The following is a 21,129-nucleotide window of genomic DNA, read 5'->3' on the forward strand; positions in this document are numbered from 1 at the left end:
ACACCAAACAAAAACTCAATATGGAAGGCAACTTCAGAACAACCCATTTGTCCCAGTGAGCAGCACAAGCATCGAATTCCCCTCAATGAGAATTAAATGCTTTCAAAGTGTTCACATCTGACTGCATGTGCATGACAGCTCAGTCCTCCCAAAGCAGGCAAGTTCAGCTTGTGACCGTAGGCCACAAACTGCCTGTCAGGAGATTCCAGGCTGTTCCTTGCTCTCTTTTTGAAAAGGCTGAGAGCAAAGCATGGGCTGAATGGATTTTCCTCAAACGAGGAACAGCTCCTCTATTCACTGCTTGCCCAGTCTGCCTCTGGACTACCCCCATGCACTAACACACTAGTTCCTGCCCACAGCTCAAGAGAGAACAGGAGGCTGTCTGAAACCTAAGCCTTAAAATGCTCTTATAAGATAGCAAGCCAACACACACATAGGGAATCCACATCTGAGAAAAGGGGAGCAGTAAAAGAAAGTCAAAAAAGTAATACAAATCCACCCTAGCAGAAAGGGGGCCGCATAATAATAAGTTATATGGAATTACATAAAGGTATTATAACCACAGCATTTTTTAAAAATTCTAGCAGAAAAACAAATCCAAGAGCCAGTGAAATAACTTTGACCTGGAGAATTTGACAGTCCTCCCTTGGTGTCATGTGAACTGACTCCTTACTACTACAGACAGCAAGAACCAGAAGAAGTATTTCATAGCTCTAAAATTATTCATTTCTAAGAAACTTTTGTTAGACCCTTATGCACGAGCATACTCTGACAGTATTCACATCAGCTGAAGGTTTCTGTGAACAGGGGAAGACTGAGAGACCACATACAGACCTTGGTCTTCACACGTGCTGCAGTCCTCATTAGAGCAGCCTCTAGTATTTTACAAAAACAAAACTTCTCCATCACATCTACAAATGTGAATCAGATGACCATGAAAGACTTCCCATTTTATCACCATCCCACTTACAACAGAAACAGGTAAGAGGCTGAAGACCACCTTCTTTCGCTGTGCTCCAGGGCCCGCAGCAGCGAATAGCTTCAGCCATTTACATCACCCGCGAGCGGCACCTGCCTCACCCTCCTCCCGCCGCTCCTTCCCGCCCGCCGGAGCCCCGCTGCTCCCGCAGAGCCCACGCGGGGCCTCCCCGGGCGCCGCCGGCCCGCGCCCGTGCCCGTGCCCGCCGGGAGCAGAGCGCTGCCAGAGCCCGGCCCCGGCCCGCAGCCCCGCGCTCCGGGAGACCGCCCGGCCCGGCCCCCGGCGCGGCCCGCGGGGACCCCCGCCCGCACCCACCGCTTCTTCGGGATGGAGCCGGAGGCCGGCCCGGCGGAGCCGTCCTGCGCCTTGCAGGGGCTCGGGGAGAGCGCTCCCCGCCCCGGCGCCCGCGGCGAGCCCCGCAGGTGCCCGGAGATGATGCGCAGCCGCCGCCGGGCGGAGGACGGGGAGCCGCCGCCGCCTCCCGCTGCCTCCCCGGCCGCGGCCGCCATCGCTTCCGTGTTGTGCCGCGACCGCCGCCGGGTGAGAGGGCGCGCGGGCGGAAGGCGCCGCCCGGCGCTCCCCGCGCGGGCCCCGCCGCACCGCCCGCCCCCCCGGCCGCGATGAGCCCCGCGCCGCTCGCTGCCCGGGCACGGCACGGCACGGCCCGCGCGCCCTGCCGGAGCTCCTGCCGCGGCAGCGCTGGGCTCGGGGGGCCAACCGGAGACAGAGAGAGAGAAAGCGTTTATTAAAGATTTCCCGCCTCCGGTGCTGTAATTACAGCCCCTCTGGATCGCTGAACAAACTTGAGAGAACACAAAGGTGTCCTTTAGAGATGAGAATTGCCCAAGTTAATGATGAAATGCTAATTAATGACAATAGCATAGGCGGGTTACTTAAGAAATAGGTCGGTGAGGTGGCAGATAATCTACAGGTGTTGCAGATTTTATCACGGCTGTTGATAGGGCCACAAGGCCCCGGTGAGTGCAGGCTGCCGAGCCGGGTCTCTCTCTGCCTGTGCCGCCCCGCTGTCCTGGCACGGACGGTCCTGGTCCCAGGGGTCTGCTCCCCGCTCAGCCCGCGCCACGAAATGAGTGCTGAGCCTGACCGAATGCTGGCAATGCATCCCCTTCTCTAGCGGGGTTACCCAGCGTTGGGCCAATCCTGGCAAAAACTGACAATCCTGATCATATTTGGGACCTCTGGGAACATCTGGGATTCACTTTGTAGCATCACTTTGAAGACTGAGAGGAATTGGGATTTAAGGGAGATACAGATTTGATGCCGACCCCAGGTGCTTTTTGCTATGAATTTACCTCAATGCACCAGAATGCTTTGCATTTCCACTCAGGAAAGGATGTGAAAACTGGAAACATGTTCAAGTAGAACAGATGAGATGATTTTTTCCATCAGGGAATGCAAAAACACTTAACAAACCGAGGCCCATACAAAAGACTAAGGAAGATAGGTTATCAGTCTTCAAATATGTAAAAGACTGCTACAGAGTGAAAGGAAGCAATCAATCTGCCCTTCATGTCCCAGCTAGGTTGGTGAGAAGTAATGAGCTCAAACTGCAAGATATAAGTTCAGTATTAGCATTAGAGTACTTTCTAATGGCAGTGAAAATGAAAAACTGTTGTAGTCTGCCTAAGCAGAGAACGAAGTCACCTTCATTAGACAGCGTTAAGAACGGACAACGTACATCTATCAGACATACCATTATAAGCAGTATTGCTCAGGGCAAGGTGATGGGCTAGATGACCTGCTCAGATTAATTCCAGCTTTTCCTCTGTGTCATGAAGTATCTCACACTGTTGAAACCTACTCAGTTGTCACACAGGACCTACTTTCATGATCAGCTTTTGCCACTAACTGGCACTGACCAGCTCTTTGCAAGTCCTGTAGTGGATTGCTGGGATCTATGTGACTGATACTAATCAACTATCAATGTTGATTTATTTGTTCATTTCTTCCTCAGACGTCTATTACCTATGTAAAATAAAATCCCATGAAAATTGATAAAGCTCTTACCCTCTTTCAAACCTCTTCTAGGGACCTCATGATACTTCAACATGGTACCTTTCCATTAAGTAAGCAATTGGCAGCAAGTTCTCCAGGGAGCAGGCTGCACTGCACAAGCAGTGAGACGTGGGCTCAGTTCCTTACCTCACATGCAATATTGGTGCTTCTTTGACTCAGCTCCCCACATATAAACCAGGGGTAACAGTATCTCCCTAAAGAGACTGGTCTGAAGATAAACACACTGTGGACTGTGTGACAACATAGAACCAACCCCAGTAATGCCTACTGATGAGAAGCAGTTCACAAAAGCCACCCAGGTGTTATTACTGGTTGTTTTGCTTTTATTCTCACCATTGTTAATTGATTTTACGCCCTTTGTGTACTTTGTCTAGGAAATAGCTTGCAATTTTCCTGGGGCAGTGATTGCACTAGTTGCAATGGGATCTCAGCCTTAAGTTAGGTTTCTGGTATTAGTGCAACATAAACAGCTGTTGTGGCAGTTCAATAGTTTGGTTATGGAGTTAAATTTCCCCCCAGTGAATAATTTGTATACAGGTTTCTGGATTAACTCATGCATACCCACATTTAGCTGTCTGCTGCTGTGGAGGCAGTCTGTAGGGAACAAACACAGATCTTGACTGAACTTCCACTCCCATTGTTTACTGAAGTTCTGGGTATAGCTGGGTATAGCTGGATTAACTCATGCATACCCACATTTAGCTGTCTGCTGCTGTGGAGGCAGTCTGTAGGGAACAAACACAGATCTTGACTGAACTTCCACTCCCATTGTTTACTGAAGTTCTGGGTATAGCTGGAGGGACTTTCAGTCACAGTTACCTAAAACTTTCCACACTGCTGAATGCTGCCAAACGGATACTAAATCCCCTGTAGTAGGTTTCACATTTTCCTAGAATGTTTCCTTGTATCCCAGTCACTTGTAAGGAACAATAGTGAGCCCATTGGTCATTTATTTGATCCTAATTGTTGAGCTTCACAGTAAAAAATTGACCTCAACTAGAATCTGATAAATAATATTTGTCATCACCTCACAACTTATTTCTCAAAAAAGTTCCAAATTAGTTTTAAAGTATGTGTGTGAATGAAGATTTAACTGGGTATGCTAGAGACATAGGGGTATGATTTGGAAACTGTTGAGAGCCTTGTCTTTTGCAAAGCAGAGGAATAGCTAAGTCACGCCTCATTTTTGTGCAACAGGAGTCTTTTCTTACAGTAAGAATGCTAAGCTCCTACCCGTGCTCTGCATGCAATCTCTGCTTCCCTTGGAAGGATGGCAATCTTCGTAAAAAGCAGCAGTCACATAATGTGCTATCAGATTGTGAGGTCACTGCTTCTCATTTGCTGAAGTGAACCACTGGCATGTTTTCAAAAACTATATCTAATTTAACCATATAATTCATTCTGGTAAGTAGTAGTGCTGAGAAGAAAACTTAGGGAACAGGATTTTGAAAGTAATATGTTGTGACACGGAAGAAAACTTATATCAGTAAAAATACCAGCAGATCTATAGTGCAGTAGTTGGAAGTATTCTAATTGTTGAGCCAAAGCAGCAGCCTTTGCCATTCCATGAGCTGTCCTGCCCACAAAACCAAGTGCATCTGTAAGCATAAGTGAGATGCCAGCTCAGTGAGACGCCTCATGTCAACAAAGGCCTGCATTTCCAGAATTCTGCACATGGGCATTTTCAGGAAACACAATTTTAAAGCCAGTTTACAGTGTAATACAAAATAAAGTTGCTAAAGTACTGTAAGCTTTCAGAGTGGTCTTCAAAACAAGGTGTCTCAGAGTTCCATTACAGAGTGGTCCCATGGGAGACCACAGAGGGAGCATGTTCTCAGGACAAACACTGCACTCCTAGGCAACCTGCACACAGGCTGTGCAAAGAAAAGACTCTTCTGATAAATCTTCTTGCCTAGAGTGGAGTCTTGCAACAGGTTGTAGAGAATCACCGAATGTAGCATGAGAGCTCCTGAGATGCAGGTATCAGATGCAGAAAATTAATTGATAGCAAGTAGCAACTATACAAACACCTGAGAGAAAGTACAGTGTTCAACCTAACCTGTGGTAAGAATTTTGAAACATTTCAAAGAAGTTTTATAGAAGCATGAGAAAGTTCCCAGTCCTGGCAGGAAATGCAGTGCTGTAGTACATGTCTGTGCTATTCCTATACTGACTAAATAGCAGAAAAAGTTGTGGGATTCTTTTTGTTTATTTTTCCTTTTAAAATTACACAGCTTTGAGCTACAATTCTTAATTCACCTCACTGCTTCTGAAGGCAACAGAAGAACATTATCATAATACTAGGCTTTGAGAAAATAGATATAAAGAAGCTTTTGCTTTCTAGATAAATGAAAAAGTAGAAACTAATTTTTTCAAGACTCTTCATTTCATGGTTGGAAAGGCTGCTTGAAAGGTTTAAACAGAAGGAAATACCTATTGAATAAGGCGTGTTCCAGGTGTTCTTGCTCTCTCCAGTTCAGCCACTATTAAGATGTGATTGACACAAATGTATTAGAACACCTTTTTGTTCTGTACCCCTGTACAAAATGACACCGCCTACAGAAGAGGTGGGGTTTTGCCTGCTCTAGGTTTAGGATGGGTGTGGGACATCCACAGCTGAATCATGGACTCAGAAGAAGCTGTTGAGGCAATAAAAGGGGGAAAAAGGCATAAGCCTTTGAGATAACCTCTGGATTAGTCCTTTTTTCACCAGAGGGGGAAAAAACAACAAAACAAGCCTACACACACATTCATGAACATGTCATTCAACACCAAGTAATTCATGCTCTGGGAGGAGTTTGTTGATATGGAATGGCCCAAGAAGTTTCCTTAAAGTAGCCAATTTCTCCAACATCTACTTAGGCATTGTGTCACTTCTACAATGTCAGCAGAATCCCTGGGAAAAGGCACTGCATTCATCCCTCAGTCCATCCATGCACTACCAGCTCACAGCACTATGAGCTCAGCTTGGCAGCCTTGGTGCCACAGAAGAAAGGCCCAGGTCTCAGAGCTCAGAGGTACAAAGCAGCCTGCAGGGCCTCAAGCCATTGGCAAGGATCAGCCTGGATTTGAAAGATTACACAAGGATAGGAGTGATAATAGGGAAAAAAATATAAGAGAGAGCATTGGCCATGAATTAAACCTCTAATTTTGGTATCTCCAAACAGAAGCTGACCTTTTTTATACAGAAAAGGTTAGTGGGCAGTATGTTCTGTCTTTAAACATACAAGAAATGCAGATGTTTTTGTACATGGTGGTCAACTCTCTCCTAATAAAGAGAGAAAGTGTAAAAGGAGCTTAACTATTTCAGCTTTCAGTCAACAAGATGATCTGAAATCTTAGAAATGCCAGAACTTAAAAGTAAATATGTATCTGAACAAGAGATGTTCACTGAGAATCAAACTAGTTTGATTCCATTTCTTGTGCGTGGTATATTTAAAAGTGTGTCTAGACTCCTCAGTGAAACAGCTGTAACTCCACTAAGCCTTCCCCTGGTGCTCCAAAGCAGAGTTATCAGTGATATACTTTTACTATTGTTGTACTTAATAAGTCCAGACCTGAATTTTCTGTATACCAGTTTTGCATGGAAGAAAAATACTTTCTAAATTGTTTGTTATATGCACAGATAAGTTTGTGCATCCCTCTGTTCAAAGCTGACAAAGCTTTTTTCCTCAGCAAACAGAATGAGATGCTCTGTTTCTTCTGATTACTTCTGGTAGTCAAACCAGTTGTGCTCTGTCACTGGTAGCAATAGTGGCAGGTGTGTTTATCAATATATATACTTTGCAGGTGCACAGTGAACTCATTTCACCTTCTTCATTCTACTGGAATGACAGTCCTGCTGCATCTAAAAAACTAAGGGAAGAGAGAGAAGCTTCAGAGAAAACTGCATAGAGATATATAACCCTGCCAGTTTCAACTCTTCCACAGTGTATGTCAAAAGCTTGTCAAGAGAAAAATCTTTCAGATTTACTTTTTGAGGCAATTCTGTAAAACCAAACGTAGTTACCATGGATGTCCTCTCATGGCTTGGTCAGTGAAGTTAAGCATAATTTGACATTTACAGACAGCTAGCATACAAGGTCCATATCCCAAAGGAGCTCAAGTGCACACTCCTTTTTTACTGCCCCAAGACTTTTCCCACTTCCCCTTTTTTAAGAGAGCTGTCAGTTAAAGTGAAATGTAACTGCCCAGCATGACAAGGGAGCTTCTGTAGAAACTATTTGCATCTATACTCTCCTGCCTGTTGCAATTCCAGTTCACCTGCATTTTGTCTTGATGACATTATCTCATGACTATTCTCAATTCTCCATACTGTAAAATACATTATATTACAGCACTCTGCTGAAATATCCAGTCTAACAATATAGTTATTGGACTACATTAATTAATATCCAATCTAATAATGTAGTTTGATGCACTACATGTGTTACATTAAAATTCTCCCAATCTCCTGCAATTTCTCAGAATTTAGAGGAGAAAGAAGAAATTACATAATAATGACATTTGCTTAATTCTGTACTTATCTTATTCATGTCTCTAGAAGTATTGGTTCTAATAACTGTTGTTACTCCTAAGGGTGTATAACATATAAACTGTATTGTGAAAGAAACTGTTGCTTGTGTTTTACTTAGAAGCTCAATCCTTTTATATACTTTTGAGAAGATTTTAAGTATGACAAGAGCTCTACAATTTCTGGGTGAGAACAGCTTCTCAGGAGGAGGCTAAATACAAGGGTATGTAGAGGGCTAATTGTGCTTGAATGCAGTTTAAGTCAGTTGAATTTTTACTCGCTTAATTAAAATAAGAAAAAGGTGTTAATAAAAAGCCTAGTGTATTTGTACTGTTCTTGACTGAATCTTTTACAGAGTTCTTTCCAGCTGAACAGGGACATTTATCAGATGACTTGGCAGAAAAGTTTGACATATTTCAGTTAAAACTCTAACACTTGACTGTTGTAGCTGACTCACAAAAACCCTTTCCTGGATCAGATAGCCAGTCAACTTAAGAAACAAATCAGCTATTGCAAATTCTTGGAGTTTAAAGAGAAGGAACATTTTCTTCTAGTGATTATTACATTTTAAGACAATTCCCCATGTATGCTCTGGGGAAAACCAAGGTATGCAACATCAGACACACAATTGAGCAATGTAATTGTGTAAACACAATGTTTGGGACAGGCAGAGTGTTTGAACAGACTGTGCAAAAACTGTTCCCAAAAGAAAGCTGACAAATAATTAAGTGACTCTTTATAATGAACAAAACCCACCTTACGTGTTTGATTCTACTTCTAAGGTTCCCATCACATAGTGCCATTGGTTTGGTCACTTTTCATGTGGAACAGTATCTTTTCCCTTCCTTAAAACAATAGGTTTTCATGATCTTGAGGGAACTAGATGTCAGAAAATAATAAAACATCTACATCTTAGATTAAGCCTTTCTCAATAATTCTCATATCATATCACATCATATCATATCATATCATATCAATCATATCATATATTATTTGATAGTTATCTCCCCCACAATAGTAAAATTGTCCTGTAAAGGTAGCTACTAATGGAAAGTCAAGATTATATAGCTAAAAAGAGGAAATTTTATTAAACATCTGAATTTCCAGATGCTTTGTGAAAATGGAAGGCAGTTTACAATGAAGGCATCTGTATTTTTTCTGATATGTGCCGGCACCCATATCCTTTTCATAAATCAGATGCACAGTCTTCTAACAAACAGCTAAGAGTGGAGACTATCACTGTCATTTAAGGTCTGATGGGGAAATGGGTTAGGCTGACTCTGATGTTCTGCAGATTTGCAGTTTATGCACTAAACTACTTTTAGATATGCTTATCCAAATAGCCACTTTCTCCTGTCCCATGAACTTGTATCCTTTTTCAGCCTTGAGTGCTATTCATTTCCTTCTTAGTCTGTTCCCCCAAAGTTTCCTGTGATTCCTTCTAATTTGGCTCAAATTCCCTGTGGACTCCCAAAACAGAGGTGCTCTCCCTGTATGTGCTGAAGAAATGTAGGAGAGTAATACAATTCATTTTGAGAGACATGCCTGAGAATGAAGACATTCAGGAATACATGCACAGCTAATGAGAACAGATTAGATGAGAGTCATGCAGAGTGTGGACAAGCACACCTGGTGCTCTTAGGCATTTAATGGTCCCTTCATGTGCTGTGCCAAGAGGGAATTGAGCACCCTAAGCAATTACATGGCAAGATAATGGAGGCAAACTGAACATCTAGAAATGGCTTTTTTTGAGCTTGCCACAGAAAGCTTTGGCAGGAGACTGCCAATGTCATGAACATAGGATGTTCTGTTTCCTTGTACCATGTTTCTTTTGTACCTCTCCTGTTACTCAAGGAATGGAGAAATGGGAAGGAGGAATTGCAGTCAGTGAAAGAGGAACCAGAGTCACAGAGCTGTGAACAGGGAATCCAAAAACAGGCTAGTGAGCCCCGTCCACCATGTGGTGTTGCACTGGTGGTCAACCACAGTAGAAAAGTAATGATTTAATGGTTTACAGCTAAATTGTCATTATGCCAGTACTAGACCATTTGCATTTTGTTTGGGGCAGAAGCATGCAGCTTCCATAACTTACTCTCCTTTTTCCTGGAACTGGATCTAAGTTGTTCAGTTCTGCCCCTTCAGAGCTCAAAAAAACACAAAAGGAGGAGACAGACTGAATTCTGAATAATAAGATCAGGTAGTAAATCAAAGGAGTTTGAACAAATGTAGCTAATTTTGTCATTATGTGAAACAAAACAAATGTTGATTCAACTCTAGTTTAGGCTGGGGCAGTCCAAGGCAGCTGAACAGAATATCTGAATGAGTAAAAGCAACATTTCTGCTCAAATGCAAATCTGTTGCTGTTTTGAAAATACAGTTTTAACATCAGAATACTGATGAAAAGGGTTGATTTTCAGGGTTTTTCAAATTACAGCACAGTATATTAAGAGAAATGAGTGGCAATTTATCTGAATACGCAAGGCCGTAAACTGGAGCAGTTCAGCAGCTGCTCCACAGGCAGCTAAACTGTCTTTGTGATGAGAGAGAGACCCTCATGGAGAAAAGTAGACACTCATGGGTAGGAACCACTAAAAAGCATCATTACCAATAAGTAAGCAAGCACTGCTAAAGCAGACAGAATAGTGAGAGCTACCAATGGGCAGCCTGGCCGTATGTCTCCCTTTCCTTTTAGAAATATTGGTTATTTGTTGATTTTAACTTTTTAAAATGTTCTTTCCTTCCTGATGATGATGTGATTTGAACTAACCTGCATATTTGATTTGTGCCTTGTAGAAGTTTAATTAAGTATATACAATTAATGACTGGCATCAGCTTATCCTGTGGAATTGGCAGCAGCAGGACACCTTAAATGCTCCTGCTGCTGCTGCCTTGCCAGACCTGAGGACTCCAGTCTCGGGCACTGTCAAGCCAGTGCTGTTCTCCAGTGCTTTGTTTCAACAGAGAAATGTGGCACATACAGGGGACAACAAAGGCAGCTCCGTTTTTGAAGAACACAAAATAGATTAAGCTGGTCTCAGCTGAAAAGGATGCCATCAATTTAGACAGCAGCCTGCTCTTTCAGCTGAAAACACGGGAAATGGAGCAGCACAAATGGGTGAACTGCTTGATTCTCCAAAATATTTGTGAGATAATTAATCTCTGCTGCTTGCTTTGTTTGATAGGAGACCAGCTTACTGCTCCATTACATGCAGTGATGTGGCTGAAGAAGGTAGGCATTTCCAAATGAGAGAAAAACAGAATTTATTTTCTCTTTAACACAACATTCTTTGTGTGTTGAGAAGTGAAAAAACAAGCTGTCCTTGTGTTCATGGCTCCTCAGCGCTGCAGGACTGGAAGTTTAGGGGCAAAGGAACAGTTGTAAAACAGAAAGTAGGGGCAAAGAAAGCAGTGCCAGACTTTGAGGGAGAAAGTACTACTGTAAATATACCTAATGACTAGGCATAAAAAGAGGTACTAAGTGATTCCTCATGCCCTTGTGAGCTGAAAGCAGCTTGGTGAGAAACCTCAGGGCAATCATTCCCAAGCTTGCTGGAACATCAGGACTCTGGAATAATAGTGTTGGCTCCCAAGCTAGAGCACTCCCTCCTGGCCTATGGATGCACTAGTTTTAAGAGGGCAGTTAAGGAAAATAGTACAACCTTGTGCCTGAAGAGAGAATAAAACCATGATAATAAATTCAAGAGAGGGAGAGTTAGAAAATGAAGACATTTATCAGAACAATTATCTTGCTGTGACAATGGTAGCACTTGCTTGGACATCTTGGTACAAAGCAAATACTCTTGGGCCAAGAGCATTAAAACTGCCTTACCCCAATTAAAATAGCAAGTTTCATCTGGAATTGAGAGTGTGACTCCTGGTACACAGGAAAGCAAGACAGAGCTAAAGTGACTGTTCTTGAGTCCCTAATTTGAGCTTTTCTTCTGTTTGAATTTCTCCTTTAATTGCTAGAAATAATTTCTGTCTTATGCCTCCAGTAAGATGTTTAAATTCCTCATTCAGTGCTCAGTACATCATTCAAATTCTCCAACTCTCAGAGCAGAAAGCACTGCTTTTGAATCTTCAGGGGCTTTTACCGAAAGCTTTTTAGCAATTAGTTTGTAATCAACTGAATTGTGTGTTTATATATCAGCAAAGTATCTTCTTAACACTTTTGATATAGTATCTAAATACATTTTACTGTAGCTTCTAAGCAGTTTCTAAAAGCCATTAAAAATTAAAAAGGAAGAATTATTTGCCTCAGATTTATTTTCCGGGTGATCCTGTGTATCCCAGTACTGCCAAATGTTCCTGCCTTCCATAGCTCTTATTTGACTTGTATGGCATTGTTGGCTGTGTTGAAACAGGCAAACTTGATCCTTATGCCTTGTCAATCTTACTTGAGATTTGAGTCACTTATGTTTTGAGTGGGTTTAAAGAAAATACTTGCAAGTTTGGTGTTTTTTCCCCCAGTCAACTCTTGATTTCTCACTCTATCTTACCTTGTACGTTGCTTCCAGGACTTTTCAGAATGTACCAAGTGTTGGAATGAGACTCCAGAGCCAGCTGCACAAGCATCCCTCAGACTTCTGGAGTGCTGGCCTGTAATGAGCTGATTTTAATCAGTGCCTCTGTGGTGAGTTACATCCTCAGCCCTGCAAATCCCTGCAGCAGGTCCCAGCAGAGGGCCAGCAGTGGGTCCTGGAGTCCCCAGCATCCACAGACATCCCCATCTCACAACCTGAAACACAGAGGCTGAAGCTGGACCCTGGGACCTGGTGACATCTTTTCATTTGACCTACCACATTTGGGGACAACAATTATCTTACACAGACACCATCTCTGTGGGAAAGCACTTGAGATTCCATGATACAGAGTTCTGATCTAAGGAGATCTGGAAAGTTGAGCAGGGTGTATTAACAAAGCATTTTCTGATCTGTCACAGCCTAAATGTGTCACTGGCAAAGGACTGGGATGTGCTGTTTGTGACCTTTGCTTCCAAATCCACCAAAGCTCAGCCTTCCTTTTACCCGGCAGATGGCCAGCTGCTCTTGCTAACAGAAATAAACCTAGGCACAGGCTTCCTCACTAATGTTTATAGCCCTGCAGATGGACACTTTAAAGGAAAGGCAGCTTTGTTAAAACATAAAACAAAAACCTATGAAACTTTAAATTCAAGACCTGTTATTTTGTGCTCAGTTCCTTTTTCTTCAGACAAGTATGTTTGAGTAATAAACTACCTGCACAGCCTCTGGGAAATGTAGTGTGTGCTCTAGGGATGTGGGGTAGTTTGCTTCTATCAGGAGAGCCAAGACTGCAATTACAGACATGATAGGCTTTGTACCCCTGGAAAAGCTTAGAAATATTAAGCTTAATTACAGGATAAAATATAAGTAAAGGCTTTGAAGTTTTGTTCAGTGCAGCTCTATCTGCCTTTCCCTGATGCTGTTCTTTCTCTGAGTGTTCTTTGATCTTTAAAGGACACTCTTGGTTTAGCTGGACCCAGCTGCACACAGTGTTTGCAATTTTGCCTAATGCTTGTGGCTTTGGGTGGTCAGAGAGCACTCTGAGATGGGAATGTGAAAATCTAAACTTGAGCTAGTATTTTCTCCAAAGTTCACATTTAGGATTCCACCAGCAGCTTACTCATGGTACTGCAGCATGCAGTAACTCATCCAGAGGGGATAGGTTCAATTCACATATTTAGAATTATCCCAAATATTTTGTCTCCCACCATCCACTTCTGCTGGTAGGTAGTACCAAAATAGGCCAGCTGATGGACAGGCATGTTCTACAATCAGTGAAAGTCTGACAGTGACAAAATGAACCAGCTAATGGAAAGCCAACTGGAAATGGGAACAACAAACTTGCATCCATTGCTAGGACATTAAACAGTCTAACACAGTATGGCAGCTGCTGGCAGACACTCAAAAGCTGGAGCATGGCGTGCTTGAGAGGCTTGGACTGACCAGTCACAGGCTGTGTCAGCCAACATCTCCAGGAACTGAGGGCACAAAAGACATCAGTTCTCCTCCCAGACCTGCTCTGTTTGCAGTAGTTTTCCCTCTTCTGCTTTTCCCGTAACTATTACAGCCAGTGCTATTCAGTCACCAGGGAGGTAAATTCACACCACATCAAAGGTTACAGTAGAATAAAACAGTTTCCTGCTTAATTTTATGTAACTTCTAGCAGTATTGGAGTTACTGTTTTATCATTCCTCATATGTAGCCAATTAGCTTTTTCTATCTGAAAATCTCTTGGATAATAACACAGCAAAGGATATAAAGTAAGGAAGTATGACTCTCCACTGGAAAACGAAGAAAACTGGCAGGAATCTTATGGGCAGATAAAGTAAATAAAATAGCATTAACAATCTTAGCAAAGCATTCCAGATTTTGAAATTGCAAAGCCCTTTTCAATAAGCTTTTATGTTACTTAAACACTGTGTTGTGCAAACAGTTTTAATGTTCTCCTGTTACTGAGCAGGAGGTTATGCAACCAGGCCGCAAGACACACGTTGCTTTTTGAAGACAAGTTCATAAAGCAGTAAGGTATTATAAAAGTATTGTTACAGAAGCAAAAGCTCTTTCAAGTCATTGTAACTGCTCATGTCACAAGAAAGGGAGGTTCTTTAAACTCCGTGTCATTGTATATTATGCATGTAAGGCATAAAAAATGACCTTGGGAGATAGAAGCCCTGCCTGCTTCAGACAACAATGGGTGCCTCAAAGTGTTTGCCTTTCAGAGGTGGCAAATAATACTCTAAGTTCACGTACACAAATGTGTGTACACACTTGGCTAAGAAATTCCCAACAGGTGGAAAGAAAAAAAATTGGCATGGAAAACCACTAACTGAGGCAAATGTCCAAGCAGGTAAGGCCGAGAGTGCTTCTGTCCCCTGCTAATGTTCTCTACCCTTTTACCTTGGCATCTATTACCTTGATAGGCTTTCACTATTTTCTGCCCTGCCCCAGGTGTCTCTAAGTTTAGTATTTGATTTTGCACCTTTTTTCCTATCTTGTTCCCTATGCTCGTTTCAGGCAACAATAACTGCGCAGAGTCAATCTTTGGGGTTTTATAGAGCCATTGTTGAAAACTGTTTGAGACTGCTCCTACACATCTGCAACAATAAACAACAGAAGACAGAAGCTAAAATTAATAAAAACATAACAAAAAGGCAGAGCTAAATGTTATATTCAGTGAAAGCAATTGGAAGTATGATTGTATGAAAAGGCTTCTTTGATTAGCATGTTATGAAGGAATTATCATTTTTAGAGAAAAAGCATGGAGTACTTATTTCATCCACTAAAATGTCTTAGTTTTGAATAAACTGTGGGGCAGAAATTCACTTTCTTCATTTTGTAAGTACATGTCACTTTAGGTCCTCTTGCAACCAGGTGCCCAGTCCTGTGGTGAGCACTGGAGCAGACTCAGTGATGATCCAGTTGTGTTTGGACCATGGTTGCTCCAAAGGGAGAGATTCCAGCTAAAAATACATGTCTTCACTCTTTTCTATCATACCCCCTTTGGCAGAAGAGAAGCATTTGGAATAGAACTGCTCTGGGAACCCCACACCAGCTCAGAGGTTGCCTTGCAACAGAGCCACACCTTGGAGTCCGTATTGGACCTTATTGGTGGAAAAGAGAGTGGCTTGGCTGTAGCAGAATTTTCTCTGTAGCCTTTTTTTTTTTCCCATTGGGTTACCCACAAATCACTAATTAAAAGGAATAGATCCTTAGAACAGATAGATTTAGAATTATCAATCAGACTTGCTATTTTAATGGCGATTTTATATTTTACAAGAAAGAGAAGGAAGTTGCAGTAAAGATCCCTTGGTAACCTTGCTGATTCCACTCATATAGCTATCTCCTATTTTGTGAAAAGCTCTATGTATGTTGTGCATTTTTATATTACCTAGAATTTCAGGACACAAGATGGCAGTGTACATATTAGTGATTCAGGCTTGGAAATGGTTCTGCTATTCAAATGAAGCATATAACATTTTATTTAAGCCTATATTAATCTGATAATGGAATTGTGGTATTAGAAATAAACCTAAAAGCATTTGTCAACAGCAAAAACAAATGCAATTTGCCAATAAATCAGTATTGCATGAACAAGTGTTAGGTAAAGCTTAATTCAGGATTTTATTGTACACAACAACACTCTGGAGACATTAAAAGCCTCTTATGGAACTCCTCAATTGCAATAACAAGAGGGTATCCCTTTATGAAGGAATGGAAGCTGGCTCAGTCATAAGAGCTTCTGAGCAAAATTGGCTGCTGGGGAAAAGCACATAAGAGAGCTGGCAGCCTGAAATATGTGCAGAGCTCAGGGCTCTCGGAGGAGTAGTGTAGACCACTGAAGTGGAACAGGCTGAACAGTATCTAAAATTGAACAGGTGCCTTTCTGTGAAAAAACGAACAAAGCAGACAACTGTTTGGCATGACAACTGAGAGAAAAAACATTTTCACTGAGAGGCATCAAATTAGGGGATAGGTCTCTGGCTGAGGAGAAAATTGCTTCAAGAGCTACAAGGAGTTGGACCTTTCCATGTGTAACTTCAGAGGAAGTTCATTCAGAGCCTCTCTGGGCACCAGTGGGTAAAGATAACTGCAGTAATGATCAAGGCCACTACCCAGAAACCTCCTTGGTTGGGTTGAGTTGAATACTGGAATTAGTAGGTGTAGCTAAAAAGTTGTTTTGGACGCCTTTCCTATCATTTGGTTATGCAAACATGGCCTTGCTACAAAGTAAAAAGAGCTCTTGGAAAACAGTAATATTTCAGAGTATAAAATAATCCTCAAAGTCATCCTCAAAGAAATCCCTGTGGGATTTCTTATGCTGACAAAATTCTAGGCATTACTCCTTTCTCCTGGGGAAGGCTCAGGTGACTTTGCCTCCCTGTACCTAAACTTGTGGCCCTAATGGGCAAGTCAGAATGACCCAGGAGATGCAAACTCAACACCAAGGTTCATTATTTCTGGATACAGATCTTAATTTGACATAATTATCAGGAATTAGATAATGAAAAAAAATATACTTCTCTCAGACAATTGTGATATAACTATTTTCTGGTTTTCTCTCCAGAATGGGAATATTTGTTTTCCTCTGTAGTACTGCACCATGGAAATCCTCCCAGTGTGAGTGGAGATGGTACTGAGTACTGAGCTTGACCAGTGTTTTTGACAGAAGGTGGAATTGAGGGAATCCTGGTCCCTGAGTCTACTTTTCTTGTGGTCATAATCTAGGTGTAATACCCCTAGATAATGGCCCCTAGATGTTCCCAACCCCTCAATCACAGCAGCTCCAATGAAAAGTTGTCAGATTTTTCATGGTGGTCCACTCCTTTTGTTACAATTGGCCGATTGCTGCTTGTTATGGCCTTATGTTCCCACGCATAAATCACTGGGTTAATACCAGGACTTCTTCTCCCTCTCCCTTTCTGGTTTGCATAAGATTGAATTTGGCATTGATTCAAATCAAATAATTCAAATGCCTGGTATTTTAACTACGGCTGGGTGTGGATTCATGACTAAAATAAAGTGTATTACCTAGCAGTTTCAGTCATTTGGTCTATTTGTCACAGTAGATTACAGAAAGTGTGGCATGCACAGAATTATGCATGCACTTTTCAACCATCTAAAATGGAGGATAAATTGAACATGTCATGGTTCTAGGAGAGTAATTTATATTGAGTACAAGCTGGGAAGGGACTAGAGCCAAAACTTCAGATCTAAATTACTTGAGTTCCAGGGAAATTTTAATCCAAATAAAAACTTCAGAGCTGTTGATTATATAATTAACTGAACCAACAAGAGACCAGATCTCAGTACTCACTCCCAAGCTAAAGAATTTACACCAATATTGAAGTTTTGTGGTTAAGTCCACAGATGCTTAATACTGACTGTGATCACTGTATGGAGTTACTGCCAACTGTCTGTTGTAACCACCCCACATGTCCCTTTTGGCTTTGCATATATCCCTGTTCTTCATAAATTAACTTTTCCAGCTCAATAATAGTTCCTCATTGAGAGTGTGTTATGAGGATTCACAAACTCATATTTTTTCATGCATGGAACTTGGCCTCATTGTCTTCTTTTCATTGCAGGTGCCACCAATAATGTCTCAGGACTGAGAGGAAAAAGGAAAACACTGTTTTTTCATGCTGCTTCTGCATGATCTTCCCTACAGTCTGTCTCACCTTCTTTTGCCTCTAGTCAAAACCCAACTATTCTTATCATGGCAGTAGTGAGCCCATGTAGACATTCAGTGAAATTCTGTCTTTAGGTAAAACAGTTCTTACTTTTCTATTCAGAATCATTCCTAATCAAACCCTCTTTTGCTAGGTATAACCAATTTCCTCCAAATCAAACATAATCAACCCTTTTCCTGTGATAAGATGTAGCTGTAATAGCCCACCCCAAGGTTAAGTCCTCCCTCCCCAGTATTTTACAAAAGCACCTCTTTGACCTGACCCAACACAAATCAAAACTAATGTCTTTCCCATGGTCCAAAACAACTTCTCCCCAAAATAAACTCTCCTCTTGACATTAAAAGGAAATGACCCCTGCAAATTCAGGAAGTCATGGTGCAGCAGAGTGATTGTAGTCCTAAAGACACTTTAACCTTTTCATTTACTGCAAGCATCATCCTTCTCCCTGTCGTCAACCCATAATGTAAAAGGTGAAGTGTGGACTAAGAGGGATGGAGCAGAAAATGTTGGCAGGCTGGAGATTGTTACCTTCTGGTCCAGCACAGGCACACAGGATCCAGCTGAGGCTTGAAAGCTGTTCAGAGCAGGCAAAGGGGGGAAAGGGTATTGGGGGTTATCACTACCACTGGTACATTCCCCAAGCAAATATTGATGTGATAATGTAAGTAAAAGGCATTTTATTTAAAGTCCAAAGTAATATGCCTGTGAAACATGGTCGCAAATGATATCATTGAGGCCAAGTGCTTAGCAGGATTCAGTAAAAGGTTATACATACATATTCATACATTTGTGCGGGGAATTAGATTGGACCTGATAAAAATTCATAATGGATATAAATGTTCACAGTTCAGGGCATAAATCAGCCACCAGCCTGAGGTTAGAAAATAACTTCCCCTAGAGTCAGGCTGTTACATAATTATCAATTATACTTGCAGAGGGGGAAAGGAGGTTGAAGAATAGGCCAATTTCCTCAGAGACATCTGGGAATTACTATTGGCAGACAACTAATTTAGATTTTATCTGGTATGGAAGTTCTTATTACATCAAATAATGTAATTTAGAATTAAAGCATGTGATTTATTTTGTATTTTTTATTCTTCATGTAATCAAGTTCTTGCCTAAGGGCAGGCCTTTCCATTACAAGCCAGCTGAAGTTAGTGAAATTCACTGTGCTGTGTTTTCTCACCAAATCTCTTTAAAAACAGCTTCATATTTTGCAAGGAAATCAGGCAGAGTCACAGCAATTTAGTTTATCAAAACTAGCCAACTAATACAGCCAACTTAGTGTCTATATTAGCAGAGAAAAAGTTACCTGTGTGAACTGCAGCAAAATCTCATTCCAAGAAGTTCTCATTTTCATTGTTTGCATGGTAACCTAAAAAGACTTACAGAGGTCCTGAATATATTGAATTATAGCAAGAGGGCTACTCCAGGCCTACTTTTTTTGCTTGGTATTATCAGCTCACCTAAGAAAAACATACACAGTCAGCGGACTTGTTTTCATCAAGCAACCTTGATGAAAACCTCCAGCTTTTGTTGCACTGGAAAGCAGTCTGTGAGCTAATGTAACACACACTGCACGCTAAGAAAAGCAGCCTTTGTGGCCTTGCAACAGAGAGCTTGATGGAAAATCAGATTCTTAATCAGTTGATTAAGAAACTGCAAATGAATACAGGCAATCCTTTGCTGCATTGGGATAGTAGCTGCATCTGCTATAGTATTTGGAGCACACAATACACTTATTGCAATTACAACACAAATTATCACCACAATAGATGTGGAAAGCTGAGAAACATCTATTAACAAAACATCTCATCACTTCTCACAAGGAAAAGGAGTGGTACTTGGCATCAGTCTCTCCTAGGCATAATTTCTGTTCCTAGTGAGTATTACTAGAAAAATTGCAGTGTGATTGCTCAACATCTGGAAAGTTCTAGTGTCACAGTCTAAAAATACTATGGTCTTTTAAAAAAATTTTTCCTGCATAAACTTGAGTGTAAACTCTATGTAAACTTTGTTCAGACAGATTTAAAAAAGGAATGGCTGAAGAGAAGGCAGCATATGCAACGTGGCAGATTTTTTAAAAAGGTATCAATTCATATTTTGTAAAGATCTAAGTTGAAAGATGAATTCCAGCTGGCTTTGCTGTGCCAGCTGTGAGTTGCCAAGGACAGCCATACCCTGAGCACAGGCACTGACTGCCCAGCTCAGTGCTGGTGCTGCAGTGCAGGTGCATTGCAGGCTCCTTACAGCTACCCTCGTGTAATGCAGGGGCTGCAGAAGCAGTGCCACTGCTCCAGGGCTTTCCAGGAACAAACAGGGCAACTCCTGTGAGCACAATTAGCTCCTGACAGTGGCAGCGTTACCAGCCCTGCCGCTGAATCAAAAATAGGGAATACAGTCATTTGGGGTGGGTCATGTTGGCACCATTTGACACCAGTCTTCTGCCAGTCACATCTGCAGTTCTGTCATGTCTCCTGCCTCCTTCTGTCCTGCTGCTGCTGCTCAGGCATATTGATACTGTAGTATGTCTTGGGTAAAAAAAGCATTAGGATTCTAGTTGGATTGGGTGCACAGATCATATCATTTATTATTTGCAGATGCCAGGACACTAAAACTTTCAATTGTTTCCCCACCAAACTGAATAAGGCAGTTTGTTAATACAATTACCTTTGTATAATTGGAAACTAAATCAATGATGACTGTGTGATTTGAATGCTACTTTAAATAATTTCATTTTTATGATGCTGTTTTGTTGCTCATGGTATTATCAAATTGCTTATTCATTTTCCTGCTGACTGTGATTTGAGTTTGCATATTTCTCTGTGACAGAAGAAGAACATTTGCAAACCTTTCTAGTTTTTCTGGGCTACAGTGTGCATTGCTTTTAATTGTTTTGGCTGACACACATTAACACTAAAAGTCCATAGTCCATAGTGAGTGAAACAAGAGGGAAGGACTGGGTGGACTATAACTTCCCTGAAAAATAAAAGCAGGCACCAGAAGTCTCTGGCAAAGCCCTTAAAGGAAAACAAAATGTGGGATAGACAAGGCACACAGAACTTAAGTGTTATGAAGGATTTCCCCTACTCCTTTCAGAGGAGGATCCCTAGTCATTGCCTGTTTGCCTCTGTTTTAAAATATTTGGACTGGCAATAGGGAGAAGGGCCACAGACCACTCAATCTGTCATGGTCTGTTTGGATCTCTCAAATTAACAGGATAATGTACTTTGCAAATTAAACTTTATTTTATAAGCTCATTAGGAAAGAAAGCAAACATGGTGAAGAAGGGCTCAATCCCCTTTGTACAAACTAGTCTAGCTCATGAATTCACTAATTCATGACGTCGGTCATGAGGTTTCTAACTAACAAGTTCTCTAATTCATA

At 41.6% G+C, this 21,129-nt stretch overlaps 1 protein-coding gene and 1 long non-coding RNA gene across 3 annotated transcripts in view; one reads left to right on the plus strand and one right to left on the minus strand.

Moving 5' to 3' along the window:
• Positions 1–1,547, minus strand: part of AGPS (alkylglycerone phosphate synthase) — a 50,095-nt gene extending 48,548 nt beyond the window's left edge. For both annotated transcript variants that reach the window (XM_074548438.1, XM_005484104.4), the window contains exon 1: positions 1,295–1,547. In XM_074548438.1, coding sequence (XP_074404539.1) covers positions 1,295–1,488 — 194 coding nt within the window. In that variant the 5' untranslated portion in view covers positions 1,489–1,547. The remainder of the gene's footprint in view (positions 1–1,294) is intronic.
• On the plus strand, positions 795–20,794 carry LOC113458874 (uncharacterized). Its single transcript, XR_003379555.2, has 3 exons — positions 795–981; positions 12,047–12,162; positions 17,638–20,794. It is a non-coding gene; the product is annotated as an uncharacterized LOC113458874 (long non-coding RNA).
• Positions 20,795–21,129: the final 335 nt, after the last annotated feature.

Source organism: Zonotrichia albicollis, chromosome 10 (assembly GCF_047830755.1).
Source record: "Zonotrichia albicollis isolate bZonAlb1 chromosome 10, bZonAlb1.hap1, whole genome shotgun sequence".
NCBI lineage: Eukaryota > Metazoa > Chordata > Aves > Passeriformes > Passerellidae > Zonotrichia > Zonotrichia albicollis.